This window comes from Equus asinus, chromosome 2 (assembly GCF_041296235.1).
Source record: "Equus asinus isolate D_3611 breed Donkey chromosome 2, EquAss-T2T_v2, whole genome shotgun sequence".
Lineage (NCBI taxonomy): Eukaryota > Metazoa > Chordata > Mammalia > Perissodactyla > Equidae > Equus > Equus asinus.
This window is the reverse complement of record NC_091791.1, coordinates 10910261-10938017: the sequence shown is the minus strand read 5'-3', so window position 1 is coordinate 10938017 and position 27757 is coordinate 10910261. Positions and strand designations below refer to the sequence as shown.

Below are 27757 nucleotides of genomic sequence, written 5' to 3'. Positions count from 1 at the left end.
GTTGTGGGTCCTTCTAGTTGTGGCATGTGGGATGCCGCCTCAGCATGGCCTGACGAGCGGTGCCATGTCCACGCCCAGGACCTGAACCAGCGAAACCCTGGGCCACCAAAGCGGAGCGCGTGAACTTAACCACTGGGCCACAGGGCCGGCCCCTGGTTTTTATATCATACTTAAATGAGCATCACTTAAACTGAGCTTTTAAAACCTCTCATCTCTTTCTGTCCTGTGATTTGAAGTTTTGACTGTCCGTTATATTTTTGCATCTTGGTTTTAAAAATCAATTAAACAGCAGACAAGCTTATTGTGGGAGTTAAAGAGAAGGGGACCACCTCTCAGATCAGTTAGGACCTCAAATGGGTGGCCCCAAATTTCCAAAGGCTCATCGTTTTCTTCCTTCAGTTTTTTTTTTTCTTCGCGTTTCCAGCTGAATTCTGGTAGGCAAAACCATGGGGCACAGGAGAAAGAAAATGTATTTTCATCTAGTTGGTGCCACAAACGAATTGATCACCTTAAGATCTTAAGTTAAATATCCCCACTTTCTCCAAGGAGCAGATGACCCCCGAAGTGTGGCAGGTGTCCCCCATCTTGGTTTCTTAGAAACTCACTGGTTTAACTGTTTCTCCTGCCTTGGGTGAGAGCAGGGGCCATGTGTGGCTGTGCTCATCATTTATCCTCCAAGCGTGGCTCAGTGCCGGCACACAGTCAGAGCTCAGTCGGATGATAAAGCAAATGAACAACTTTGCCCTTGAGTGTTGTGGTCAGTGGCCCATTGATAAATGTTTTTGTGTTTTCAGAGGCTCCTATTTGATTTCATTTCCAATTTCTCTTTCCTCTGGCTCAGAGGCCTTCGTCTGCTCAGAGTCCAAGATCCGTGCAGCCACCTGGGAACAGTCCAAACATAAAGGGGAAGCCAGAGGAGAAGCCTGGAAGCACTGAGCGTGGGGCCTTGCCCAGGTAGGAGGTGGGATGGGGGACTGACACGGCCCAGTGGGGCCAGCTCTCCGTGGCTCTGCATGTGTGTGCTCCATTCCTTTTGGAAAATTTACCCTTAAAAAAAGGATCCGTGGTGAGATGTTCGAAGCAGTGGCTCATACACCTGTTTGTGATTGCCTGGACCTGCATGATTGGAAAGTTAATGTCTCCCAAAGATGAAATTAGTAATTACAGGCTCCTGTTCCAGCAGCGCTCTGGGTGCTTTATCTCCGTCGTCAGAACTCACAGTGAAAACGATCAGGGCTGCCCAGGGGCTTCTCGGGGGATCTAATCTGTGGCCAAGTTGGGGTCTGCATAGGACATAGGTCCAGCATGGTAGCCTATGTGGGCACTGGATGATGAGACAGGGGACTCAAAGGACAATTACTAAAGGGCCACGCCCTCAGTCCCAAGGAGGGTGGCGGACGAATTCCAGAAACCCACGAGGCCACACTGTCACAGCGGAATGTGGCCATGCAGGTGTGGCGCATCGCCCAGTGGCTCCTCATTATGACCCAGAGTCAGGTCCTGGTTTCCCTGCCGCGGCTGCTGGGAAGAAGTCCAATAGAATCTTCCCGTGGAGTGCTCACCACCCACGGCCTTGGGGGCATTCACAAGCAGAGGGCCAGCAGACATGAAAATTCAGTCCCCAGAACCGACAGAGGCCAGGAACACTGGAGGCAATTAATAAGTGCTTGTGGGCTGGGCATGTGAATAGGCCTTGGATCTGGTTAGAAAAACCCTCCTGAAGGATTGAAGCCCAGCTTCCCGCAGACTGTAATTACAGGCCTTAAAAACAAATGAACAGGAGTTCCAAAGAACAAAAATGCAAAATGAAATGATAGACACCCACCCCCCCGCCGTCGTAGATAACAGACAGTGAAACTTTGGGTCACAAATGCTCAGCAAGAGCTTTTCCCCTTAAGAGTCGCATCAACATTTTTTTGCTTCGGCCTTAGGCTGCAGACGGTCACGGGTAAGTAAGAGCGACCCCTGGTGGCAGGAATTTCCACGCCTGGCTGGTGTGATTTTCCGGGTGGCTCCGGTTCTGTGGTTTCCAGAGGATGCACTTCGAACTTTTTGGCATAAACAATAGATTTCTGTAGGGAAATGGTGATCAGATGGGGCAGAGTGTTCTTTCTGCTGAGGAAATCACAGAATATGCCTTGAACAGCACCTTTGACCTCTCTTGTCTGCAAAAGGGGGGTCTCCTTTGCCTCCCAGACCCCCATGACTGTACCATTTTCACAAACTTTTTTTATCAGGGTCACTGGACAAGGGTTTTAATATTTGGCCCTAATGAGACCGGATGGCTCATTTCAATTGGCTCCAGATGGTCATGAAACTAATGGAGGGATTCATCTTTTCGGGTACTCTGCACAACAGAAGTCACTGCTGGCTGCGACCCGAGGTCCAGCTCTTCCCTCCTCATCTGCCTGAGGCTCTGGGATCTCTGGAGAGGCTTGAGAGTTATTTGGGGCCTGGGTCGCAGCTGGGTCGAGGACTAATAGAAGCTCAAAGGTCTTTTGTGTCTTTTTCCTCAGCTTTGGTCAATTATTATTTTTCCCTTGAAGAAGACTTGCCTCTCGTTGGCATGCAAATTGAGCATAGAAGAGGGGGTTTCTAAGAGCAGGCCCAGGGAAGCAACTTCCTGCTGACGATTAGAGACACAGTTCTCCTCCATAAATGCGAGCGTGTCTGTCCTACAGGGCCCTGGACTTATTAAAACTATCAACTAACAGAAACTATCAAGAGGTGGCCTGGCTCCTGTTCTCCAGGGCTGACGATGGGTCTGTCGTGGAGTCAGGATGTTTATAGGAAGAGAGGATGTACTATTTCAGGGGGGCATGCCATGGGCATCCACAGTAATGATGACAATAGCATTCAACATTCATTTCCCAGATGGGCAGCAGACACTATGCCCAATGCTCTATGCGTACAAAATAAAATTTTATTTTCTCTAAGTCAATTCACTTCTGATTCTGCATCTCCTTCCTCTGCTAGGCCGGTGGGAATGCCTTTGTCAGCCATCCTTGGGACCCCCTCTCCTGACCCCGTGTATTGAGGCCATCATCCGTCCGTCCCCTCCCCACCCCATCACCACCGAGATGCCCACCGGTCTGGGCTACGCTGTCCCTCGGGCCCTGTGGCTGTGCTGCTTTCATGCCACCTTTGGCGCGTGGGCATCTTTGGTGAGGCCGGGAGCCCCATGGCCATTCCCTTCACCCCTCTGTGCTCCTCCCCCGGTAAGCCTGAGGACACGGTCAGGAAGCAGGGAAGCACCCTCAGACCCTTTCTAAACCCTTTTCCTGCCCTCTCTTCCTTCTAAAATGCATTTGCCTTCTCTCTCTGCCTCATTGGATAACCAGCTTTTTCTCTTCAAAGGATGTATTATAGGTTTTTACAAAAGATGGGAAAAACCATTGACCTCAAACTGCTTCTGTTTTCTGCTTGGAAAAAGCCCAGCGAGAAAACACAGAAAGGCCTGGAGTGGCTCCAGCTGGACCTGAAGGCAAGGGAAGAAATAAGGAGAAAGGCATGTGTTACTATTTCCAAATAGCGTCCCTCTGCACGGGCGTGATCTCTCCTCTAGCGATGGCGAGACCGAGGCTTGGAGCCCTATGACATCTGTGTCTTAGTGGTAGAAAGTCCAGTGTTTTCTCCTCAAGGCTTTTCCTCCCTCTGAACCACATGAGAACTGGGTTTATACATCCCCCAAGGGGGTAAGTTCTTCATCCACGTGGGGAGGCCCCTCAGCTGAACTGCCTTGCTTTCCAGTTGCCATGTGGTGTCACTGTTGTAACTTAGCCCTGCGTAGGCCAAACCCCGCAGAAGCTGGGCGGCGCCTCCCTGATGCCATCCTGACCAAGACCCTCCTCTCTTGAGGGGCGTGATCCTGCTCACCTGGGACGAAGCTTAACCCCAGGTTGTGCCTCTTACTACTTAGCAAAGTACACCCCTGAGACAGCTGCCCTGGACACCTGTGTCTGGGCTGATTCTGGGTCCATCCCTTTCAAGGAGGTACCCCTCCTTGGGGGTACCAACAACCACAGATGGGCAGTCCTTTCCTTTTAAACCCTCAAAACACAACGGGTCTTATCATACAGTCTTTCCCCAGGTAATGAAGCTGTTAGATTGCACCAGAGGAAACTATCATTTTTGTAGTAAAAATTTGTTGGGTAGTGACCGTTTCCTGTGCTTCAATATCGAACTTGCTCATTCTTCCAAGGAAAGTATAGACAATATTTCAGAGATGAATGACTTGTCCCAGGGAGTGACCCTAGGGGTTTCCTAGTGAATTTCCAGCGTCTTTGTCACTGAGGAAGAACTGGAAACTCAACAGGCCTAGAGTCTTAACCATCGTCTGCTGCTTCTGAGACGTGAGCAGGCATCAGGACCACCCGCAAGGCTGGTCCACACACAGATTGCTGGGCCTCTCCTCCAGAGATTCGGTTTCGGTAGGGCTGGGGTGAGGCCTGAGGATGAGCATTTCTAACAAGTTCCCAGGGGATGCTGATGCTGCTGGTGCAGGGACAACCAGCACTATGAGAGCCGTTGCACTATGCCACACAGCTGTGCCACTGCCCCGGGCTCCGTGCTGTTGGGGTTGGAAGAAGCACCCTACTCCAAGGGCTGGATTGGATGAGGAGAGTCTCCTGGCGGGGGGGAGGGGGGGGGTACCTGAGCTAAATGGGACAGCTATAGAGGCCATTCCAGGTAGGGGCAGAATTCCTGACTCGGACCTCTCTGTGGCTGAGCAGGAAGGGAGCCCAGACCTCGGGGCTGAGTGTTCACTAACAACAAGATTGGAGAAGAGAAGCCAGACTGAGGAGGTCAGGGGAGGGGCTGAGATTTTATCCTGCAGGGAACAGGAAGCTGGGGAAGTGCTTTGCGGTTGGTTTGTTTGCATTTAAACAAGGGTTTATGCATGAAGGAAAGAGTTCAGACATGAATTTAGGGGCTCAGGTTGGTGCACTGGAGGCGAGGGCTGGGAGAGCAGTAAGGGATGCCCTTATGGTAGAGGAATGGTGGCTGGGAAACCACCCCGAGGTAGAACCCACAGAACCTGGTGACAGCCCGGGTGTGGGTGGAGGAGGTGGAGTCAAAGAAGATGCTAAGGTTCTGGGCCAAGAACCCAAAAGGAAGATGCAACATCAGAACCTGGGACGTCCCTGTGAGAGCTGCTCCAGGGACGCTCCGACCAGCTTTAGCCACGTGGAAGGAAAGAGCATCAAGCCTAGCGGGAACCATGCTGGACTGGCCTTTAGTTAATCTGGGCCCCGGCCTAGGGAGGAGTGACGGTTTGATGGGGTGACGGTAGAGCATAATGGCCCCAGGTCCTATGGTATCCTCCTGGTGGTTTCGGTCATTGACACGAGTTCTTCTCAGATGGGTCGGCTCATTCCAGTGCTTATTTTTGTGACGTTGTGTTTAAGAGCATAGGAACAGATCAGGGTTGGGGAGAAGGGTAGCAAACGAACTCACATGCAGCAGTGTTTTCCAGTCTCCCCAGATCGAGAGATTTACCTGGGGGACCGTTAAATAAATTCCTAGACCCCACGCTAGTCCCTCTGAATCAGAGTCGCCAAATGTGGAGCCTGGAGGCTGTGTTTGTAGTAAGCACCCTCGGGGATTCTTCTGAGCAGGGAAATCAGTGAAATAGTGACCCGTCACCAGGGCTGCCTTATTGCCAGTTAAAATACCCCATTTCCTGGCCCCTCCCTTGAATAGTCTGGTCCAGTCGATTTGGAGTGAGACCCCAAAACCTGTTTTTAATAAGAAGCCCCTGTGATCCTTACGATAAATTGTGGGAAACATTGACCGGGGTCCCCCACAGGCCAATCACGGTAGCCAGCTTCTGTCTGCTCTTCTGTGAACTTGAAAATTAAGGCTCAGAACCTGGGGGTAATTAGCATACGTCAAACTCTGCCTCCCTCCCTTCTCGTCTCTATTTTTCTTCTCTCAACGAGTATCTACTGAGCGTCTGCTCTGGGTCTGACGCTGTGCTGGGCGCTGGGGACACAGTGGACAGCGGGAGCCCCAGGGGCTCTGCTGGGCGGGAAAGGAGACTGTAGTGTCAGATGCTCTCAGGTACTCAGGGCTCGGAAAGACGTCCAGCTGGCGTGTGGTGCTGGTCGGTAACAGGAAGGGATGTTTACGTTAAACTGGTGGTTCTCAAGTGAGGTTCCCTGCTCAGCGTCGCCTGGGGACTTATTAGAAATGCATGGTCTTGGGCCCCACCCCAGACTCACTGACTCAGACCCTCTAGGAGTGGTCCCAGCAATCTGTGTTTAACAAGCCCTCCAGGTGAATCTGATGCACCCTGAAGTTTGAGAACCACTGGATTAGATGGTCAGGGAAGGAGGTGATATCTGAAGTGAGTCTGGAAGGGCAAAAAGGTGGCAAGCATGGGAAGATCCAGGTGGTGGGACAGGCAGTGCGAAGGGCCTGAGGTGGGAATGAATTTGGTGTGTTAGAGAAACAGACAGAGGCTAAGGAGGGAGGGAGACGTGGGGAGGAGGGCAGGTCAGGATAGGGCCTCGTGGAGAGGAATCCGGATTTAGGTGACATGAACCGATTTCTGTTTTAACAGGACCTCTCTGGTTGCTAAATGGAGAATGCAAGGGGGCAGGACTAGAGGCCACGAGGCCAGAGAAGAGCCCATTGCAGGACCCTGGCGGGACGCAGTGGTGCCTTGAGCTAGGGAAGGGATTCTCGACCTTACTGTTATCACCCACCCTGCCCCAACAGCAATCTTAATAGACCATTTCTTCCTGACTGCCTTGCCTCCCCGAGAAGTTGCAACCCCATGGATGTAGTGCACATGCTTATTTCTTGTGGCCTTCGGAGGCCACAAACATTGTCATAGCTGAGATTTTTTCCGCCTCCCAAGAGCCAGTGTTCGTGCTCCTGGTCTGACTCTGGCCCACTGAGAATGCGCGGACTAAGGCGAGGCAGCGGAGATGGAGGAACTGTGTAGCTCTGAATATTGTGGATAATTGGGAACCAGAGATGCCAGGGCTTGCTGGCAGGTTGGTCTTAGAAGGAGAGAGAGAAGAACCCAGGAAGATTCCTGACGTTTGGGCTTGAGCAACCGGGTTGACGGGACCATTTGCTGAGATGTGAAAAACTGGCTGACCCAGGTATATTTGCCGAGTTCCGTGGTCACAGACCCAGTCTCGGGGAGTAGAAGGAGGGGTTTGTGGGGGAAAAGAAGAGAGTCCCAGGCAGAGGGAAGAGCTGTAATTATCATAGACCTATGGGAAACAGAATTTAGGGACGACTAGACTCGCTAGCCTCTCAAATAGGAAATTTCAGAACTTCTTTAATGTGGGAAAGAAGAGATGTAGCTTATTCATTAAGCTCAACCTCTTGGCTTTTTCAAAAATACAAACTCCTGCTTGGAACTAAACCCCTTGGTGTTTGGGTAACAGCAGCTTAGGGAAGGGTAGAAAGACGGTTTGAAAAAAATGAAAAAGTGGGCTTCAAATGAAAGGCAAGGATGTCTGTCATGCCTCGCCTCCCACTGTCCTTTGTGGATTGAGTCTACTGCATGCTGGGCTTCAGACCCGGGTCCTAAACACGTACCTCAGCCAGCAGCTCAGTGTGGATGAATGCAGGTGTCCTGGGGGCTAGATGAGGAAACCGAGGCTCAGAGATGTTAAGGAACTTGCCCCGGGTCACAGAGACAGTACGTGGCATAGTGGGGACTAGAATCCAGCTTGAGCTGATGCCACTCAAAGTCCAGGCTCATAGCCATTATGCTGAGATCTCACTGGTGTCTGAAAATACTCATGTTGTGGTCTCCATAATTAGAAGGCAAACCCCAGTTTGTCCTTAAAATTTAATTTCCCTATAAACAAGGTTAGTTCTCAGACCCAGAAAAAAAAAATCAAAACGATCTGATCTGTTTTGCGAGCAGTGGCTGGGGCCAGCTCCTAATGACTGAGCCCCGTGTCTCTGAAGCAGTATCATTCTGTTCCTTCCAAACAAACTTCTGTGAAGTCTGGGATCTGCTCATACTCAGCCAAGCTGGGGTGTGTCAGGCAGAGCCAGGGGCAGCCTCAGCCCCTTGGGTCCTGCTTCTGACTCATTATTTATCTCTGGCAGGAAGTAAACACAGAGAGGAGAGTGGGAGGGAGGGAGGGAGGCAAGGCGTGAGCTCCCTGGCTTTTGACACTGGCTGAAAAAGAAGGTCATGTGCTGGATTAGGTGTGTGTCTGCTCTCTGCTCATCTGGTTTCAACAGAGCCTTCAAGAACAGAAGGGAAGTGTTTTTCCATTCTGAGATAATACCCATTTATTGTAACAACTTGGAAAACAGAGAAAAGTGGAAAGTAGAGGGAAAAAAAATCATCAGTGCTCCCACCATCTACAGACAATGGCTCTTAAAATATTAGTGTTTCCGTCAGACTTTCTTCATTTTTCTAGTTCTTTCTTTATTGTGGGATAGCTTTGTGTGTATATACATATATATTAAACAATATATTTATTTACAGAACTATATGTATAAAAATATATTTAAATAATTAATAGACCATTTTTTAGAACAGTTTCAGGTTTACAGGAAAATTGAGCAGTACAGAGAGCTCCCATATACCCCTCTCTCCTCCCACAGTTTCCCCATTATTAACATTTTGTACTCGTGAGGAACATTTGTTACAATTAATGAACCAATATTGAGACATTATTATTAACTAAAATCTATAGTTACATTAAGCTTCACTCTTTGTGTTGTATATTCTGTGGGTTTGACAAATGCATCATTAGCCACCATTACAGTGTCATACAGAATAGCTTCACTGCCTTAACAGTCTGTTCTCCACCTTATTCATCCTTTCTCTCCCTCCCCTACCAACCCCTGGCAACCGCTGACCTTTTTACTCTCTCCATAGTTTCTTTTTTTTTCTATTACTTTTTTTAATTGGAATAAAATACATATTGTAAGAGTATAAATCTGAGAGCTTGAGGAATGTTTACACTGCTATATGTCCGTGTAATCACACCCAGATCTGGATCTAGATAATTTCCATCAGCCCAGAACATTCTCTCATGCCGCTTCCCAGTCAATAACAACTGCCCAAGAATAGCAACTTTTTGACTTTTATTGCCATTGATTAGTTTTTTGTGTGAGGAAGATTGTCGCTGAGCTGGCATCTGTGTCAACCTTCCTCTATTTTATGTGGGACCCTGCCATAGCGTGGCTTGATGAGCAGTGCTAGGTCCGTGCCCAGCATCCAAACCTGCAAACCCCAGACAGTCACTACACCCCGGGGCTGGACCCTACCATTGGTTAGTTTTGCCAGTTCTTGAACTTCATATAAATGGGATTAAAAAGTATATATACTTTGTTATTTGGTTTCTTTTATACCCTCCTACTTGTTGATTTTCTTAATTATTTTTTTATTGTGGTGAAAAGATGCATAGCATAAATTCCTGTCTCACCCAACTGTAAGCACAGTTCAGTATTAAGTGTATTCACATTGTTGTGCAACCAAAGTTTCTATAGTTTCTTAAGGTAGAAGCTGAGGTCATTGATTTGAGAACTTCTTTCTTAATATAGATGTTTCAGTGCATTAAATATCATTTTAAGTCCTGCTTTAGCCGCATCTGACACATTTTAATATTTGTGTTTTCCCTTTCATTTGGTTGAAAAACTTCCTAATTTCCCTTTTAATTTCTTCTTTGATTCATGGGCTATTTAGAATTATTTACTTAATTTCCAAATGGTTGGGATTTTCCAGATATCTTTCTGTTATTGATTTCTAATTTAAATCTACGGTCTTGTTATGTGTTTTCTCTGTCCAACTCATTTTTTGCTATCTTTTGGAAAAATTCATTATTTTTAGAATCCTACTTTATCTCCCTTTTGACTTATTATCCATAATGACTTGTGTTGTTTTGGGTGGTTGCTCTAGAATCTGCACTGTACATCTGTAATGTATCACAATCTACTTTCAAGTGGTATTACACCATCTCTTGTAGATTGGACAGCTTACACAGTGTGCCTCCATTTCTCCCCTTTTAGCCTTTGTGCTATTGTTGTCATACATTTTACTTCTACATATGTAACAAATCCCAACATATATGTTATTTTTGTTACATAGCCAATTATCTCTTTTTTTCTTATGTCATGATATCTGCTACTGAAGCATTTAAATGGTTCAGCAATATTTTGACTTTTTCCAGTTTGCGTAAGAGGCAAAACTTCATATGAAGGGCAGTGCATATGGCGGAATATTAATAGTTATTGAATATCCATGGGCATATACAGGTGTTTAATATTCTTTCAACTTTTTCTATGTTAGAAAAATTATCTTTTAAAAGAGATTTAAATAATAAGGAAAAAAGGCTTTATATTTGTATGCATAGTTACCATTTCTGGTGTTCTTTCTTCTTTTGTGTAGATCCCAATTGCCATCTGGTATTATTTTCTTTTGGCTTGAGGGAATTCCTTCAACATTTCTTGAAATATAACTCTGCTGGTGGTTGATTCTTTTGGCTTTTGTATATCTGAAAACAAATCTTTATTTCACCTGTGGTTTTAGAAAGATATTTTGTTGGGCAAAGAGCTCTAGGCAGATGGGTTTTCTTTTTTTTTAAGATTGGCACCTGAGCTAATAACTGTTGCCAATCTTCTCTCTCTCTCTTTTTTTCCTGCTTTTTCTCCCCAAATCCCCCAGTACGCAGTTGTATATTTTAGTTGTGGGTCCTTCTAGTTGTGGCATGTGAGATGCTGCCTTAGCGTGGCCTGATGAGCGGTGCCATGTCCGCGCCCAGGGTCCAGTGAAACGCCGGGCCACAGAAGTAGAGTGCATGAACTTAACCACTCGGCCGTGGGGCCAGCCTCGGGTTTTTTTTTTTTTTTTATCTTTTGCTGCTTTATTTATTTATTCATTTATTTATTTGAGGAAGATTAGCCCTGAGCTAACTGCTGCCAATCCTCCTCTTTTTGCTGAGGAAGGCTGGCCCTGAGCTAATATCCATGCCCATCTTCCTCTACTTTATACATGGGACGCCTACCACAGCATGGCGTGCCGAGCAGTGCCATGTCTGCACCCGGGATCTGAACCGGTGAATCCCAGGCTGCCGAGAAGCGGAACGTGCGAACTTAACCGCTGCGCCACCGGGCCGGCCCCCTCTTTTGCTGCTTTAAAGATATTGCCCTCTGTATTCTAGCTTGCATCGTTTCCAACAAAAAAAATCTGATATCATCTTTACTTTTGTTCTTCTTTTTTTCCACTGGCTGCTTTTAATATTTTTCACTTTTTTATTGGTTTTAAGCGGTTTGGTTCTGATATTCCTTGGTGTAAGTTCCTTTCTGTTTCTCGTGCTTGGAGTTAGATTCTTGGATCTATGGGTTTATAGTTTATATCATATTTGGACAATTTTCAGCCATTATTTCTTCAAATAGTTTTTTAAATCGCCCTCCTTCCTTTGGGGACTTCAGTTACACGTATACTCAGCTGACTGAAGTTATCCCACAGCTCATTGACACTCTGATTTTTTTTTTTCAGTTTTTTCTCTCCTTGTTTCATTTTGGAGAGTTTCTCTTGTATGTCTTCAGTTCACTAATCTTTTTCTCTGGAATGGCTGATCCATTATTAATCCCACCCAGTGTGATTTTCATTTTAGACATTGTAGTTTTCATTTCCAGATTTAGGTTTGATTTGGTTTTTTTTTATATCTTCCATGTCTGTACTTAACAAGCTCAATCTTTCCTCAAGCCTCCTGAACATTTGGAATAGAGTTATAACTCTTTTTAAAAGTCCTTGAGTACTAATTTTATCATCTGCATAATTTCTCAGTTGCCCTTGATTGAGTTTTCTTTTCGTTGTGGATCATATTTTCCGGCTTCTTTGCGTGCCAGACACTGTGGACTTTATGGTTTTGGATTCTGGATATTTTTGTATTCCTATAAATATCCTTGCACTTTGCTCTGGGATGCAGTTATTTGGAGTTTAATCTTTTTATCTTTGCTTTTAAGCCTTGTTAGGTGGGCCCAGAGTAGGCTCTAGTCTAGGGTTAATTTTCTCCACTACTGAGGCAAGACTCTTCTTAGTATTCTAACAGATGTTCCATGAATTATGAGATTTTCCACTCTGGCTGGTGGGAGCGGGAACTATCCCCAGGCCTGTGTTGGCTTCAAGGATTCAAGTGGTCTGCACCCGGTCTCAGGTGGTTTCCGTACATATAGTGCTGGTCAGGACCTCGCAGGTCTCGGGAGTTCTCTCTTTGCCTTCTCTGGTACTCTACCTTGGGAACTCCAGCTGCCTTGGTCTCCCCAGATGCCCAGCTGCATCTCCTCAAGTCAAGGAGACAGTCAGGCTTCAGCGGGGTCCCCCACCCTGTGCCACTTCCTCCAGGCCTTCAGCTGGGGCAATAGCAGCACTTACTCTGTTGCTTTCCATCTCCGGGGATCACTGTCCTTCATTTCCCATGTCCCCTGCAGTAGCCAGCCCCCTGTGAGTCCAACCCCCTGTGGTCATTAATAATTCTTTATACGATGCCTTCCAACCCAGGCTCTCTGAAAACACCCAAAAGCCTCCGTATCAAGTTTCTTTCTCCGGTTTTAAATGGAAATGCAGCAAAACCCTCAGCATTTATTTGGGGATAGATGTGAAGGACTTTCTAGAAAAAAAAAATAATAAGAGAGAGGGTGCTGTGGGCACGAGTAGATTTTCTTTCCTCCAGAGCAGCTTGTATCACAGACACTTGCAGCCTCTTCTCTTTTCCTGGCCTCAGATGGCAACTTTGACAGCAGCTACTCTTCCCAAACGCGTTCCCGCAGCTGCATTAGTGCTGGGGAGCAGCCTGGGGTGGTTTTTATCTGGTTAACATGGACCCAGCTTGGCCCCCATGATGTTGACTCATTGACTCCCCCCGCCCTGCATTTAGGTCAATGGGATGACAGAGAGGCAAATTTCAAGGAAATTTGTGATGAAATGGCTGGGACTTATTCTCAAAAGAAACCCTGAATCACTTTTTTGAGCTCAGTACATATGGGCTCAGTCTCGTGTAGGTGACACTGGTGACATCTTATTGTTCAGGAAATGTCCCAAATTCTCTGCAAGATTTTTCAGTCATCATGGGAAGATTCCATGGTGTTCTTTGTTTCGTACTGTGTTGACTAAGGCAGGAAAATGACTTTAATACACATTAGAAGTCTTATCGAGAAGAAATGTAACAAAAATATGTTCCCCACTACTTCCGGTTCAAAATACCCTTGCAGCGTCAAAATAAAATAAAAGCTCCCCCATAATCCAGGCACACAAGCAAAACTGTAGTTCACATTTCTCCATAGACAACCAGTGGGTTTTAACTTAAAATTAAGGAAACCTTCATATTCAGGTGAACAGTCTACCAAATTCCTTGACTTGGGCTTATTAACATTTTAGCGATCTTTCTTCGTTGTGAATAAAAACGACTATCTTCTCTAACGGGATAGTAGTTTTATTTTTGGTATTTGATCATTTAAGAAGTGTCCGAATGATTGGAAGTAATTATTATGTCACAAACACTTTTAAATGAATTGGTGGGGCCGGCCCGGTGGTGCAGCGGTTAAGTTCGCACGTTCCGCTTCTTAGCGGCCTGGGGTTCGCCGGTTCGGATCCCGGGTGCAGACATGGCACCGCTTGACACGCCATGCTGTGGCAGGCGTCCCACATATAAAGTAGAGGAAGATGGGCACGGATGTTAGCTCAGGGCCAGGCTTCCTCAGTAAAAAGAGGAGGACTGGCAGTAGTTAGCTCAGGGCTAATCTTCCTCAAAAAAAAAAAAGAAAGAAAAAGAATGAATTGGTATTTTGTTGTGACAGGATCTAGATGCGTTGGAAGGGCAATGACAGATATGAGTGAGACACGGCATTCTTTCCAGCTTTGGGGAGCGCTGAGTGCAACCATCCAGCAGCTCCTTCCAGCAGTCAGTCTGGAAACCACAAAACTGGGTCACTGTGCTGCCTTTTAGGACCCCACGGGAAGGATGCTGAAAAAATTGGTTATAAGACTGTTTTTAAATTTTCTTTGGAATTCTGTCACCTGTCCCCCTCCCCACACAATGCTGGATAATGGATTCTCATGAGTGGACCCACACCTTGACCTTGAAGTCATATGAAAGTTCATGTGGCAAAGTGTAGGCTGAAAAATAAAGATAGGGGTTTTATCCACCCCTCCTCACACACACCCTTATACTTTAGAACCTACCAATATTTCCTTTCATCTGTTGCCTGGGTTGCTTAAGCATCGTGGTCTTTGTTTTTTCTATCATAGAATGAGCACAGAAAAGAGTTAAAACTGGCTTAAAAACACAGAGCTGAGGGGCCAGCCCTGTGGCATAGTGGTTAAGTTGCCACGCTCTGCTTCAGTGGCTGGGGTTTGCAGGTTCGGATCCTAAGTTGGGACCTGCACCACTCATCAGCTGTGCTGTGGCAGTGACCCACATATAAAGTGGAGGAAGATTGGCACAGATGTTAGCTCAGGGCTAATCTTCCTCAGCAAAAAAACAGAAAACAAAGCTGAGTCTGACAGGGCTTCCAAGGTTAGTGGGCTTCTAGGCATCTGTTCAGGAAGCATTGTTTGGACAAGTTAGGACCATGCATGTGGGTTAGACCTAATCTGCTAAGATTGCAGACAAGGTTCTGAGGAGGTGCCTTTCTCCATGAAAAACCACGTTATAGATATTGAGGACTGGCAGTGTCCCTCTCTTATTAACTGGAGAATTCTTTCCTCTGCATGGATAACGTAGAACATTTATTCCTTTCCTAAGGTCTCTGGGGTAGATGATACATCCCACAGTGCAGGAGTCAACTTAAGTGAGCAGTTAGGGTGTCGGTCAAAAAAGAGATTATTCTTGCACTTCTTTATTCATCTTATCACTCAGTCATTCATCCAACAGAGAACATTCCAGGGCTAGACTGAGACACGGACATAAATGAGATGAACTCTCAATAACCTCCAGGAGGTCACACCCAGTGAGAAAATGAATCATCAAACAAGAGACTCAGTAGGTACTGAGAGAGAGTCTGTACACCGGGCTTTAGGAGAATAGAGGAGGAGACCAAGAAAGCTTCTTTCTTGTACACCTAACAACTGTATTGTAAAAAACGCTGAGTCCAGGATTTAAAAACTCCTAATAGAAATGTAAAAATGGAGGGCATATCCTATGCAACTCTTGTTAGTCATTAATGATTGATCCGGAATGACCTATCATGGCTGGCCCAATCAGTTGTCAAGTTCTCCAGGAGACCGTCTTCTTAGGCAATCTTCCTAGCTTGGGATGGAAAAGAGAGGAAAAGAGAAACTGAGAAGTGGGCTTATTATAGAGTAGAGTGCCTTTGAGAATCACGATTATTTACAACCCTAGAGCACCTTGGTTACCAGACTTATGATTCATAGAGAGAAATACAAAGCAAAGGGCAGGAACAAAGACAATGAATGGATTTGACGGTTAGCAGTTTAGCTGTGCCATTGTGAAGATCTACATGGTCCCCAAATTAACCAGGTTTATTCTGATTTCATGTCGGGAAGAACTGAAAACATTCTGGAGTTTAGTTTACTTTCTTTGGCTGGGGTCTCAGCCTTTCTTCTACTGAAAAAAGGTCCCAACATGGCCCATGGGCCAATCCAGATTTTGACAAGCCCTCAAAATGTATGGGGGAAACAGAACACCACAGTAATCCTAAACTGCCGCTGGGGTTTGGGGAGCTAATTGATCACATCTTTGCCCACCAGATTCTGAATCAATTGTGAAATAGATGCTGGAGGTAGATAGGGAGGAGAGCGCCAGCTTTGTCAAAGGCAAGGTTGGACTGGTGGACAAGTCAAAATGGGGCTCCTCACACTGCCCGTGAACTAACCTCCCCCACACAGTGCCAGGCTGTGTATCAGTGCAGGGGGCCATGAAAGGCAGGGAGAGCTGGCCCCAGCGAGCTGGCCACCTGGCAGGTAGCTGTGGGAAAAGTGGCTGCATTGTGGGTAGGCTCATCTCAGCGACCTTGAACCCTTTAACCCACCTGTGGGGAGACTGTACCTATGGGGTTTGCTTTCCCCATCTTACCAATCAGAGAAGCCTCACTTCCTCCTGGGGGGATCGCCCTAAGGGAGTGGGGAATAGGGCAGAAGCGTGGTACTTCTCTGAGAGCTCAGAAGTGTCACAAAGCCCCTAATTTATGGGCCAAGGCAGGAATGCAGGCAGCTGAGGAGCACCCCTGGTCCCTACGCCCCTTGTCCCCACCCCAGCTGCCACAACTGTTAAGGGTATGTCAGGACTGGTAGTTCCCAGGGGCTGCTGTTTAACTCGCTGGTTTTCCCTCTAGCCTGTGTTTTCCTTTTCCAGAAAGTGCATTGGAATGCAATGAGTAACAGTGGTGATATGTGAAGAAATCTTCTAATCTTTTGAATTAGACTAATTTATGAAAATAGCAAATCATTCACAGACTTCTATACTTTATAATCACTAACAAATTACTCGCAGTGCATCCCCCTAACTCATTAGACCCACCAGGCTGCATTGGGACTTGTGGTTGAGAAGTGCTGCCTTCACCTCGTTTCTTTGGCAGGAGCAGTTAAACAAAACTACTTTGCCTTTTCTGGGCCTCAGTTTCCTCATCTGAAAATGAGAGGTTAGGACTAATAGATTACTGGAATGCTATAATTGTACAGAAGAAAAGAACTTTCCTAATCTTCAATTGAAACCACCATGATTTGAGAGCATTTCTGCATATTTAGGATCCTTGATTTGGGTTCAATTGTATCTGTCTATCCATCCATCCATCCATTCGTCTATCTGTCCATTTATTCAACCATCCATCCATCCATCACCCATCCATCTATCCATTCACCCGTCCATCCATCCATCTATCCATCCTTCCATGCATTCATCCATCCATCTATCCAACCACCCATTCATCCATCCACCCATACATTCATATATCCAGTGTTTGCTATATGTCAGGCATGGGCATAAAATATTGAAACAGCATACGTTATATCCCAGTGAGGGAAGTGATCATCAATGTTGATGGCAATTGTGACTATAGATGGTCCCCAACTTACAATGGTTTGACTTACAATTTTTCAGCTTTTCGATGGTGCAAAAGCAATCTGCATTCAGCCGAAACTGTACTTTGAATTTTGATCTTTTCCTGGCTAGTGATGTGTGGTATGACACTCTCTCTCGTGATGCTGGGCGGAGGCGGCGAGCTGCATCTCTCAGGCAGCCATGTGATCACAAGAGTAAACAACCAGTACCCTTACAGCCATTCCGTACCCAGACAACCGTGCTGTTTTTCACTCTCAGTACAGTATTCAATAGATTACATGAGATATTCAACACTTTATTGTAAAACAGGCTTTGTGTTAGATGATTTTGCCCAACTATAGGCTAATGTAATTGTTCTGAGCACATTTAAGGGAGGTCTGGCTAAGCTATGACGTTGGGTAGGTCAGATGTATTAAATGCATTTTTGACGTACGATATTTTCAACTTAGGATGAATTTTTCGAGATGTAACCCTGTCGTAAGTTGAGGAAGATTTGTAGTGTCATCACTAGGTGGGCCTGTGAAAGGAGAGCTGATCCCAGAGGCCAGGGCAGGCTCATTGAGAAGTGAAGATCAGGGTTGAGATCTGCTGGGGAGGAGCAGCGGGGTGCCAGGCTCCAATAGATTCGGGGATGCGGAGCTCTGTATGGGACAAAGTAGGTTAGAGCCACAGCCGATGGCAAAGTGAAGCCACTGTTTTCCCATGGGGGTGACGGGATCAGGCTTTCATTTCTAAGCCACTGCTCTGGCTGCAGCCTGGAGAACACGATGAAGGGATGGGAGAAGAGGCTGCAGCACCCGTCCAGGAGAGGTGAGGCCAGTAACTACGGGTAGCAGGAGGCGGAAAGACCTGGAGCAGGCAGGACTTGAGTTAGCTTTGCATCGGTAGCTCTGCGCCCGGGGTCTGGTCTTGAACCTCTCTGGGAACATTTCTTCATGTGTGCAATGGGAGCCATCTACTCTGCCTGGCTACAGTGTGGGTTAAATGCAATCATAACTGAAAAGAGCTTAGCATAGCCTGGCCTTAGTAAATGCCCAGTACGTGGCAACTCTCCATCTTGACAATTTTGCTTTAGGGTTTTACTGATATCCTTAAAGCCTGGTAGAGCTGGGGCCCTAATTCTTTTTCCCCCAGCCAGCCTTCTTCCGCCCTTAAGCATTCCTAGTCTACTCGTGTGTGTGTGTGTGTGTGTGTGTGTGTGTGTGTGTGTGTGTGTGTTCAGAGCCATGCATTTAGGAACCCATCTGGATGTGATCGTCTCCAGCTAGGATAGTGGGGAGGGTCTTCTCTGCATTCCATCTTCTGCTTAAACTTTTGTTGCAGCAAATCACGCCCCCCCCACCTCAGGTCGCCTGTACTTCTCCCTTTGTTGTACTGGGGGCGTCCGGTCTGCACCCAGGAGGCTGCAGTCCGTTGCCCTCCCGACCTCAACACAAAGGCAGCTCCCCGTTGGGATGAAAGCCTTCCATTGACAGCACCCCGCTGCCCAGCCCACGAGAGCTCGCCCTCAAATTCTGAGCAGAACCTCCATCCCACACATTTTGACTCAGTCTTGAAGCATAAAAGGACATTATGTAAGCTTCAATTAATGCAGAGCCCTCACAGATCAGTTCTTAGAATTATTCCTGCCCCTCGGCAAATCTGCTCCTGGCGAGTGACTTTAATCTGGCTTTGAAAATTGCTTCTGAGGGGTAATCAAAGAGACTGCTGGTGCTGTTTCTGCTACATAAACCAAGGCTGGGTTCTCGTCTGGGGGAGCTGTGTGCCCCACACTCAGTGGGAAGTTGGTTCCTGGCTGCTCTCTGATAAGACCCACGAGTTTTCAAGGTACCCAAATCTAGTGAATTTATCATCTTGTCCCCAGATGATAATGACTTTGGTCAGCCCGAAGGGAAGCCACACGCTCCCTCTAAGCTGGCAGCTCATATCGGAGGCTGGGGATGGGGGACAGGGAAGCAGATTTGCTTCCTTCCCAGCGTGATGAAGCCTCGAGCAGGGCGCTGTGCTCTGATCTCCTTGAACAAGCAGACGTAAACAAGAGTGCTTCATTTCTGAATTACACACCGTTAATCTCATTAGCTACTCAACGATTTGACCCCTAGTAAATAAGTGGGACGCAATTAAATATAAAGTGTTTGTTAAAAGGAAAGTGGCCGGATGTGGAGTGTGGAGTTGCTGGTTCTGGAATAATCCATTGAGCCAACAGCCTCGTGGCTTGTGAGCGCTCCTGAGCCTCGTGCTCTCCAGAGGCCTGACCGAGGCACGTTACCTGCAGCCCAGGTGGTGTCACACGTGTCAGCCAGGGCTGGGCCAGGGCTTTCGGGGGGGCACATCTGTCCTCACGACCATTTGGGGGTGGAGGGATTCTTATAACTTACCCTCTGAGTCTTCTCTTCTTTGCCCTCATCAGTTCTGCTTTTGGGTCTGAAAATGCCAGTCCTGTTGAGACAGTAGCCACCGTCTCTTGGGTCCTTCTTAAAGCTTTTCGGTATCTCAGGCACAGCATGCCTGTCATAGGTGCAGGAACCTACATAAGGATGACTGGCTTGGTGACGACGTGTACACACCTCCTCCAAGGATGTGGTGTGATGTCACAGACATTTCGTAGGTGAGGAGCTTGGCAAGAGGCTGGAATGGAGCCAGGGAAAGAGCCACCCATCCTCTGTCTCAGTCCATTCAGGCCTTCGTAACAAAACTCCCATAGACTAGGCGGCTTCACAACAGACATCTATTTCTCACAGTTCTGGGGGCTGGAAGTCCAACGTCAAGGTGCCGGCAGATTCGGTGTCTGGTGAGGGCCTGCTGCCTGGTTCATGGATGGCCGTCTTCTTGCTGCATCCTCACATGGCAGAGGGGCGAGGGAGCTCTCTGGGGATTGTCTTATAAAGACACCAATCCCATTCCTGAGGGCTCCACCCTCAAGACCTAGTCATCTCCCAAAGGCCTCACCTCCTAATGCCATCCCCTTGGGGGTTAGGTTTCAACATATGAGTTTTGGGGACACAAACATTCAGTCTCCCTCCTTGGAAGATTTTGGAGGCAGCATAGAGTGAATGAGAAGATCACAGCCCATGGAGTCGGATGCCCATCAGATCCAGGCTTAACCTCTCTGTTCTTACACGTGCTAAATGGCAGCGACAGTTGCCATCTTGCACAGCTCTCAGCAGGGTTGAATGAGACAATCCACGCCCTGCACTGATGTCCACTGAGTTTCATCCATTATTATTTTCCCAACTTTTCAGTTTGGGAAAGTTGAAACCTCACCTCAAAAATGCTGAAAGGATAGTCCAATAAATGCCTGCATACCTACTGTCTCTGCTCACACTGCTGTAACGGCACACCACAGCCTGGGAGGCTAAACAACGGGAATTTATTCTCTCACAGTTCCAGTGGCTGGAATCCCGAGGTCAGGGTGCCAGCAGGGTTGGGTTCTCGGGGCACCGTCCTTCTTGGCTTGCAGATGGCACCTCCTCACTGTGTCTGCTGGTGGCCATCTCTCTGTGTGAGGGCACTCCTGGGGTCCCTTCCTCTTCTTATAAGGACACCGGTCCTGTTGGATTAGGACCCCACTCTTGTTATGACCTTGTTTAACCTTAATTACCTCCTTAAAGGCCCCATCTCCAAGTACAGTCCCATTGGGGGTTAGGGCTTCAACACATGGATGTTAGGGGATCACAATTCAGTCCATAACACATATTCCTAAATTTTAAGCGGAATGTATTTCACCTTCCCACTCCATGCATCCCTCATAGAGGAATGCATGTGCCTTGCCTTGCGTGGAAAGCTGGAATTCTGGCACTGAACATGGAGAGCAGAATCTTTCCTCTGGTCACATCCAAAACACCATGGGTCTATGAATACATGAATGTGTGTATGTAACAGTTACAAGAAGATTCCATAAATTTTCCTCCCTGTAATAATTTTAAAGAACATGGGAAAAGCCTTAGAAAAACCATGCTTCTGTTAACTTTGCCTTAAGCAATTTCTCTTGATACTAAACAATTTATGATCATAAAGAGTATACAGAAGCACAGCTAGGTAAAAATAACAAAAATTGCACCTGCTAAAACATTGTGTAGGAAAAAAAAGGAAATTCACTAGAGCACTTCAAGTGGCGAGCATGTGGGAGATATTTTTTCCTACATTTTAAAAATTTTGTATTGGCCATTTATTATTTTTAAATTTTAAAAATGCGCTTAATTAAAACTGTATAGAAATGAGGAACACTGTCCAAATATGGCAGGTGATAAACTATTTTACAATAATCGGATAGTTGGTTATCTACAGCATGTCTATAATTCTGAGCCATGTTGCCCCAGGTTTCTTGCACATTTTAAAGTTTTTCTTCACACATTGTCCAGCTAAGTCAGTTCAAGTTAAGACAAATATGGGTATGGAGGAAATTCAGCTCCCAAGAGTTAGATATAGGTCATATGCAGAAATCCCACAGCTCAACAGAATTGATTTGGGGTTATGCCTCTCACAGTACCACCTGTTGGATGTGAAAGATCAAGTTAACTGTTATCAGGAATAACGCTTTATTTCAAAGCCTGGCCTTGCCCACTTGGGCCTTTCCCCAAACATCCAAGGATCCCCAGAAGGGTTCGGGCGCTCCTTGTAAACCACACAGAACTGGTTCAAACCCTCTATTACAGTTTACATTGATTAAACACTTTGAGTTTCCCACATTTTAGACTATTATGAATGTTTCCATATTTCCCTGTTCACTACTGACCTGCATGGAAAAGCCCGAACTGAATGTCTGAGAGTCTGTGCACCGCATTTCGGAGCGAGAGAGAGAGACAGGGCATGCGTGATGGTTATGGGAGGGGCGGGATAGGGCGGGTCTCCTCACAGAGAGGAGGCAGCTGCACAGGACGGTGTGTTTGTGGCCTTTAGCAGGGAGAGGCTGGGGTGATTCTGCCTGCGAGGTGGCTCTGTCCTTGCATCCTTGTTGAAACATTTAATGTTTTCGTTGTTGGCAGCGTCGGGCATGGAGGCTCCTGCTCTGCTTCTGAGGGTGCTGCCAGCCTGGACCCGTGCATTGTGTCCCCAGAGGTGACTGAGCCGAAGAAGCGCCCACAGGACGCCAGGGGCCCAGAAGGTTCTCCACTGCCCAGCCCCCCCACGCCCAGGGAGCAGGAGCGCCCCTCGGCCGCTATGCCCTTTGCCGAGGGCCCCCCAGAAGTTTGCTTGGCAAGCCCAGCAGCGGCAACCGAAGATTGGCCTCTTGGTCAACATCCTGGGAGGGAACCTTCCCCAAATACCCCAGGGGACACCCTGGCAGCGTTTGTCACTGAGGCGGACAGCCTTACTCAGCGCAGTGCAGTTGCCATTGTCCCCAGTGCCGGGAGAGAGAAAGAGCTGAAGGAGGAGGGACATATAGTATCTTCCTCCAGGTGCATTGACCAGTTGCCAGGAATTTCACCATCACCTCCTACAGAGCCAATGAAGGGAGAGCCATGTGGAGAGGATGGCCGGCCTGGTGGTTTCAAGTCCCAAGGGAAAGAGGCTGCAGGTGGTTTTTCCCACACAGAGTCAGGGCAGGGGGTGGCTTCTGTACAAGTGGCCCCCACAGCCCCTACTGCAGCACAGTTAGACAAGGAGAGCTCAGCTGGTCTGGAGGAGTGCCTCCCAAATCCGGAGACCCTGACCCCAAAAGACCCGGCCCCCAGAGTCTCAGACAGAGAGAAGCGCCAAGTGGAGGTGGCACCTCAGGATTCAGTGGATGGCCTGGGATTCCTTGGGGTCTGCCAGCCCATGCAGAGCAGAGATTCAGGGGCTGCCCAAGAAGCCGAAGCTAGTGCTGCTTCCTGGGAAAGCTGCCAGCAACAAATGGGAGCACATCTGCCACATGCAGAGCTGCCCTGGGATTCTCTGAGTCCTGCCCTGGCACCAGGGGCTAGGGGCTCTGGGAAAGAGAACATGGATGCTGGTGAAGCTCAGGGTCACTCGCAGACAGGGACGCCAGGAACCGAGCCCAGTAAAGCTGTCTGTGCAGCAGCAGGCGACCAACCTGAAGAGGGGTTAGTTGTGAGCACCGAGCCTTCCCCCCATGTGCCTATGGAGGAAGCGCATCCAGCTTCAAGCCTCACTTCACCGCCAGCTGCTCAGGCCTCTGTTGCTGTGGAGGAACCCAGCTGGTTGACCAGGGAGATGAGTTCCGGGGCTGAGATGCCAGTTCTTACAGATCCAGCCAAAGAGCTGGCAGATGAAGGGTTGGGGGGACAGGAGAAGCGCATGTCAGATCTCGGAGGTGAGGGAGAGGGTGCAGAAGGGAGCCCCAGAGAGCTTCCTGTGTCTTTGTCCCAGGAGGAGAGGGGAGAGCTCTCAACTGAGGAGCAAGGCCATGAAGTCCAACAAGGGCTGCTGCCCACTCCCCCTCCCAGTGCATCAGATGAAAGTGCCAGAAAGTCACTGGAGCCAAAGGAGGAAGCCCGGGCCCCGGAAAGCCCAGCTGTGGCTAAGGAGGAAAGCAGCGTGCCCGGGGCCGACCTTAGAGGACAGGAAGGAGCCCCAGAGCCATGTGACAATGCATATCCTGGGAACCTGTGGGGAGAGCAACCCCAGGCCTTTGGCTGCAAGCCTAACCCAGAGATGGAGAAAGACGAGGTTTCAAAGCTAATCAGTGATGTGGAGAGCAAAGTCCCTCCCAGCACGGACTCGGTACAGCCACTCAGAAAGGACGGTCCCGGGTATGCGGACAGGCCTGGCTCTCCATCAGAAGACGCAGCTTGGAGCTCAGTGGCCTGTGGGATGATGGGAGAAGCCTGTGTGGTCCATGCATCTGGCTCACTGCACAAGCCCGGTGAGCAGGATCCTGCCCTGCCCCCTGATCTGGATGGAGCCAGTGAACACATTCTTCCCGAAGGAGGTGTCTGGGAGGGGCCAGGATTGCAGACCAAATGTCCTGACACGCTTCAGGATGTGGGGGGTTTGGGAAGAATGGACTCTGTTCCTGTTTTAGAATCTGAGAAGTCGGATTTCCTGTCAACTCCTGCTGCAGAGGTGGTCCCCGAAGCCCAGGAAGTGGTGAGCACATCTGAAATAAAGACGAGGAGCCGCCCAGCCACACCGAAGCCCGGCAGCTGTGATGGAGAGAGCTTGTTGACGTCCCTGGACCAGTCTTGTGGGCTGGGGCGTGATGCACCTGGACAGGAAGACCATGCTGATGGGCCACATCCCCCCGAGGAGAACTTCGCAGTGGACTGCGGGCTCACGACGCTCAGCCTGGAGCAAGACAGGGAGGGAAACCCGTCCTGCCCCGGGGACAGCTGGACACAAGTAGCTGCATCCGAGGGGCCCTCACTGTCTTCTGAGAACTGTCTGCAGCCATCCCAATTGGACCCAGAAGCATCTGCCTTTGATGTGCTCAGGGAGAAAGCCCAAGCGTGTGAAAATGGGAAAGAGACTTCTCCAGGTGATCCAGGTTTTCAGAGCCCGGGTGCAGACTCTCCCCAAATCCATGTGCCTGTGGAACCTCAGGAGGCTGTGAGTTTCTCCACTCATGGAGGAAAGGAACCAGCTTCCAGATCAGAACTTCAAAGTGGGCTCCTCAAAGGCAGTATGCCTAATGCTCCAAGTTCAGCTCCCAAGGACCCAGTTCCGGAGAGTCCGGCGACAGGGCAGTCGGAGTTGTCAGCACCAATAGGACCAGAGATACCTGCACTAGGGGAGAATGGGCAAGAGGGAGCAGGCAGTGGCAGTCTGCTCTCCAGGGTCTCGTCTCCTGCAGCAGACACCTTAAAAGACTCTTCTCTTGCAGGTAGCTTGAGCAGAAAGGAAAGTTGCTGTGCTGGGCAGGGGCCGAACGAGTCCCAACAGGAGCTGGTTGATATGCTGGAAGCCAGCAGCCAGCATGAAGAAGCTTGTCGCAGGGACGCAGGCATTTCTGAAGCAGCTGACTCTTGGCCCCTGCTCCAGGGCTTGGGAAAGACTGAGAAGGCAAGTAGGAACACAGTGGGGACCCCGCCTTGTCCGCCTGACTCAGTAGCTTTCCCGGATGCAGCTCACTGCCCACCAGCCCCAGTGTTCCCCTGTCCAAGAGTCACACCCGCCCAGGATGCCCCAGAGAGAGAAGCATGTGATGCAACCCAGGAAGGCAGGCAGCAACCAGTGCCGGCCCCGCAGAAGGAAATGGAGCATCCCACCGCCTCAGATGCGAAGGCGCAAAAGCTTCTTGGAAGTTTCCCATCAGCTGAGGAGCAGGGTGTGGAAGGTGAGGCTGCTAAGACTGGTAAGAACGACAATGAAGGAGATCCGGGGATGCAGCGGGCTCTGGAGGAGCCAGGAGGAGCTGCTCTGAGTGGTGGCTTCCTTCAGACTGAGCAGTGCCCCTCCTCTGGGAAGGAATCTTCTACCGCTGCCCTAGGTGAGCCCAGCCAAGATGAGCAGCCCTCGGCCAGCTGCCAGGATGCTTTACTGCCAGCCGGAGAGCTGGGTGGGATTCCCAGCGCCACAGTGGACATTTCTGCACCCCAGGTCATCCTCGACGCGAAGAGGCTCCTGCCATCTGGGCCACCAGAAGAAGCTGCTCCTGACACTCCTTACCTGCATATCGACGGTGCTGCTAGGAAAGGGCCAGAAGACAGTGGGGTGAAAGCTGTTTCCTCTCAAGACCCCAGGGCTCCTGGTGAAAGCCCTTGTCCCACAGGGGAGCCCCTGCTCGCCTTGGAAAATGTCGCCTCCCTGAAGCTGTCTGCTGGCTCCCTTTCCTCCCTCTCACAACCAGGAGCTGCAGGTGGGGAAACCTCTGTGGTGCAAGCCAGCAGCGGAAGTCCCAAAGCTGGAAACGTTGAGGGACCTGTGGACTCTGTGCCCTACCTGGAGAGGATGCCGCTTCTGGCCAAGGGTAAGCAGACAACGGGAGAGGAGAAAGCAGCAAGTGATCCCGGTGCGGGTGCCAGGCCCAGTGAGATTCCAGCGTGCCCTGCCAGTGGGGAAGGCATGGCAGGCAATGCAGCAGGGGAGACAGAGAACAGCAGGGAGAGGATGGTAGAACCTTCCGAAGATCCGAGGAGGGGTGTGTCAGGTGGTATAGACTCAAGCTCCAGGCAGACCAGCATGATCGCTGGGTTCTCTGACTTCAGGCAGCACATCACCAAGATCTTTGAGAAGTCTGTGCTGGGAACCCTGACCGCTGATCGGCCCCAGAGCACACCAGGAGGAAAGGCAGGAGCTGGGAGGAGCGTGGCGGGCAAGGACCTCGCTGTGCCGTTGAGCCCGGAGAAGCTTCCAGATGGGATTCAAGCAACGGCTGTTGCTCCTCTCCCCACCCCTCCTGCTGGACTCCAGGTGGACTCAAAGGAGAAGAAGCAAGAGTTGGCTGTAGAGGCTGAGATTTCCCATCTGGTTCCCCAGGGTCCAGCTCCAGAAAAGCTGCCAGGGCAGGGGGTGCTGGCTGCAGAGCAGAACCTGCCAGGTGCCAGGGTGGGGGTGGCCATGACTGGTGTCCCACAGGTGCAGAAGGAAAGCGAGAAACCAGAGGGGGCTGGGGAAGCTGGGCAGGGAGGCCAGGCCCACTCACAGCAGGGAAGCGGCCGGCAGGAATCAGCTTCGGGTCCTTGCTCACAGGTAGCTTCTCAGGAGATCCCTGAGGAGAAGGCTGCTGACTTGCAGGGGGCTCCCAAGAGCCATGGAGAAGGGGACTCGGCTCAAGACAACAGAATTCCTTCTGGAGAACAGCACCAGGAAACATCCACCAGTGACAGTCAACCCAGAGATGGTGCCGGTGGCTTTGCTCACACAGGGGCTGCGGATGACATGCCAGGGTCCACCTCTGCCCTGGGAGCATCTGCTCCCCATGGGGATACTCCGACTGTGGCCCAGGCCATCAGTGAGGCCTGGACCCCCAGTACACTGGGAGATGAGAAGACGCATGTTGGTGCTGCCTGGATCTTGGAAACACAAAATTCCCTGGGCAACCAGAGCACCCCTGAGCCACCCACTGGAGAAGTGGCGGACACTCCCCTGGAGCCCAGCTCGGTGGCAGGAGCTGCTGGGGAAGCAGAGGGTGACGTCACTTTGAGCACAGCTGAGACCGGAGCACGTGTGTCTGGTGACCTGCCTGAAACAGGTACTACCAGAATGTTCTCTGGTGAAGCTCGTGCCTTGGGGCTGCCAGGGAGCCGTGGGGACCCAGGCTGCTCTGACGGGGCTCTGGGGATGGAGGCTGCAGCCGCCCTGTGCGGGGACAGCCCAGCCGGGCACCAGCAGGCTGAGGAGCAGCCCGGGCCTGAGCTTCCCGATCCTGCTGCAGATGGGAGAGTGCGTGTCTCCTCACCTCCAGAACCTGACGAAACTCGGGACCTGAAGCTGCAAAACCTGGCTCCAGAAGCGCTCCATGATAAAAGGTACTTAGAAGAAATTCCCACGGGAATGTGGGGTCAGTTTCAAAAGTAATTCCCACCCTGATTTTTAAAAGTCAAACAGATGGGTAGTTTTTAATGAAGCTAAGTTTTCCATCTCTAATTGTTTAAATTCACCTGCTTACAATCTCTGGGTGTGCTGAGATTCTGAAACACGTGAGCAGTGGGTGGAGTTTGGGAGCTGTTGGTTTAACACGTTCTTTAATTCGTCTAACTGGAACTGTTGGAAAAGCGTGAAATGTTTACTGGCCGGCAGCACGCTCTTGGGTCATGGGTTACAGTCAGTCACATGTTTTTCTGGAGTTGAGATACATCTGTTTTTGAATATCTGGATTTATTTACGCAGAGATGCTGAAGGGATCTAAAAGCATCTCAAAGCTC

General features: G+C 49.2%; 1 protein-coding gene across 34 annotated transcripts in view; it reads left to right on the top strand.

The window, feature by feature from the left end:
- The window catches only part of TACC2 (transforming acidic coiled-coil containing protein 2), a 209719-nt gene that overhangs the window by 36594 nt on the left and 145368 nt on the right, over nucleotides 1-27757 (top strand). For 30 of the 34 annotated variants that reach the window (XM_014830725.3, XM_014830721.3, XM_070481887.1 and 27 more), the window contains 2 exons: nucleotides 842-954; nucleotides 21995-27361. In XM_014830725.3, coding sequence (XP_014686211.3) covers nucleotides 842-954; nucleotides 21995-27361 — 5480 coding nt within the window. The remainder of the gene's footprint in view (nucleotides 1-841; nucleotides 955-21994; nucleotides 27362-27757) is intronic. The other 4 variants (XM_044749508.2, XM_070481857.1, XM_070481855.1 and 1 more) reach the window with 1 other exon arrangement.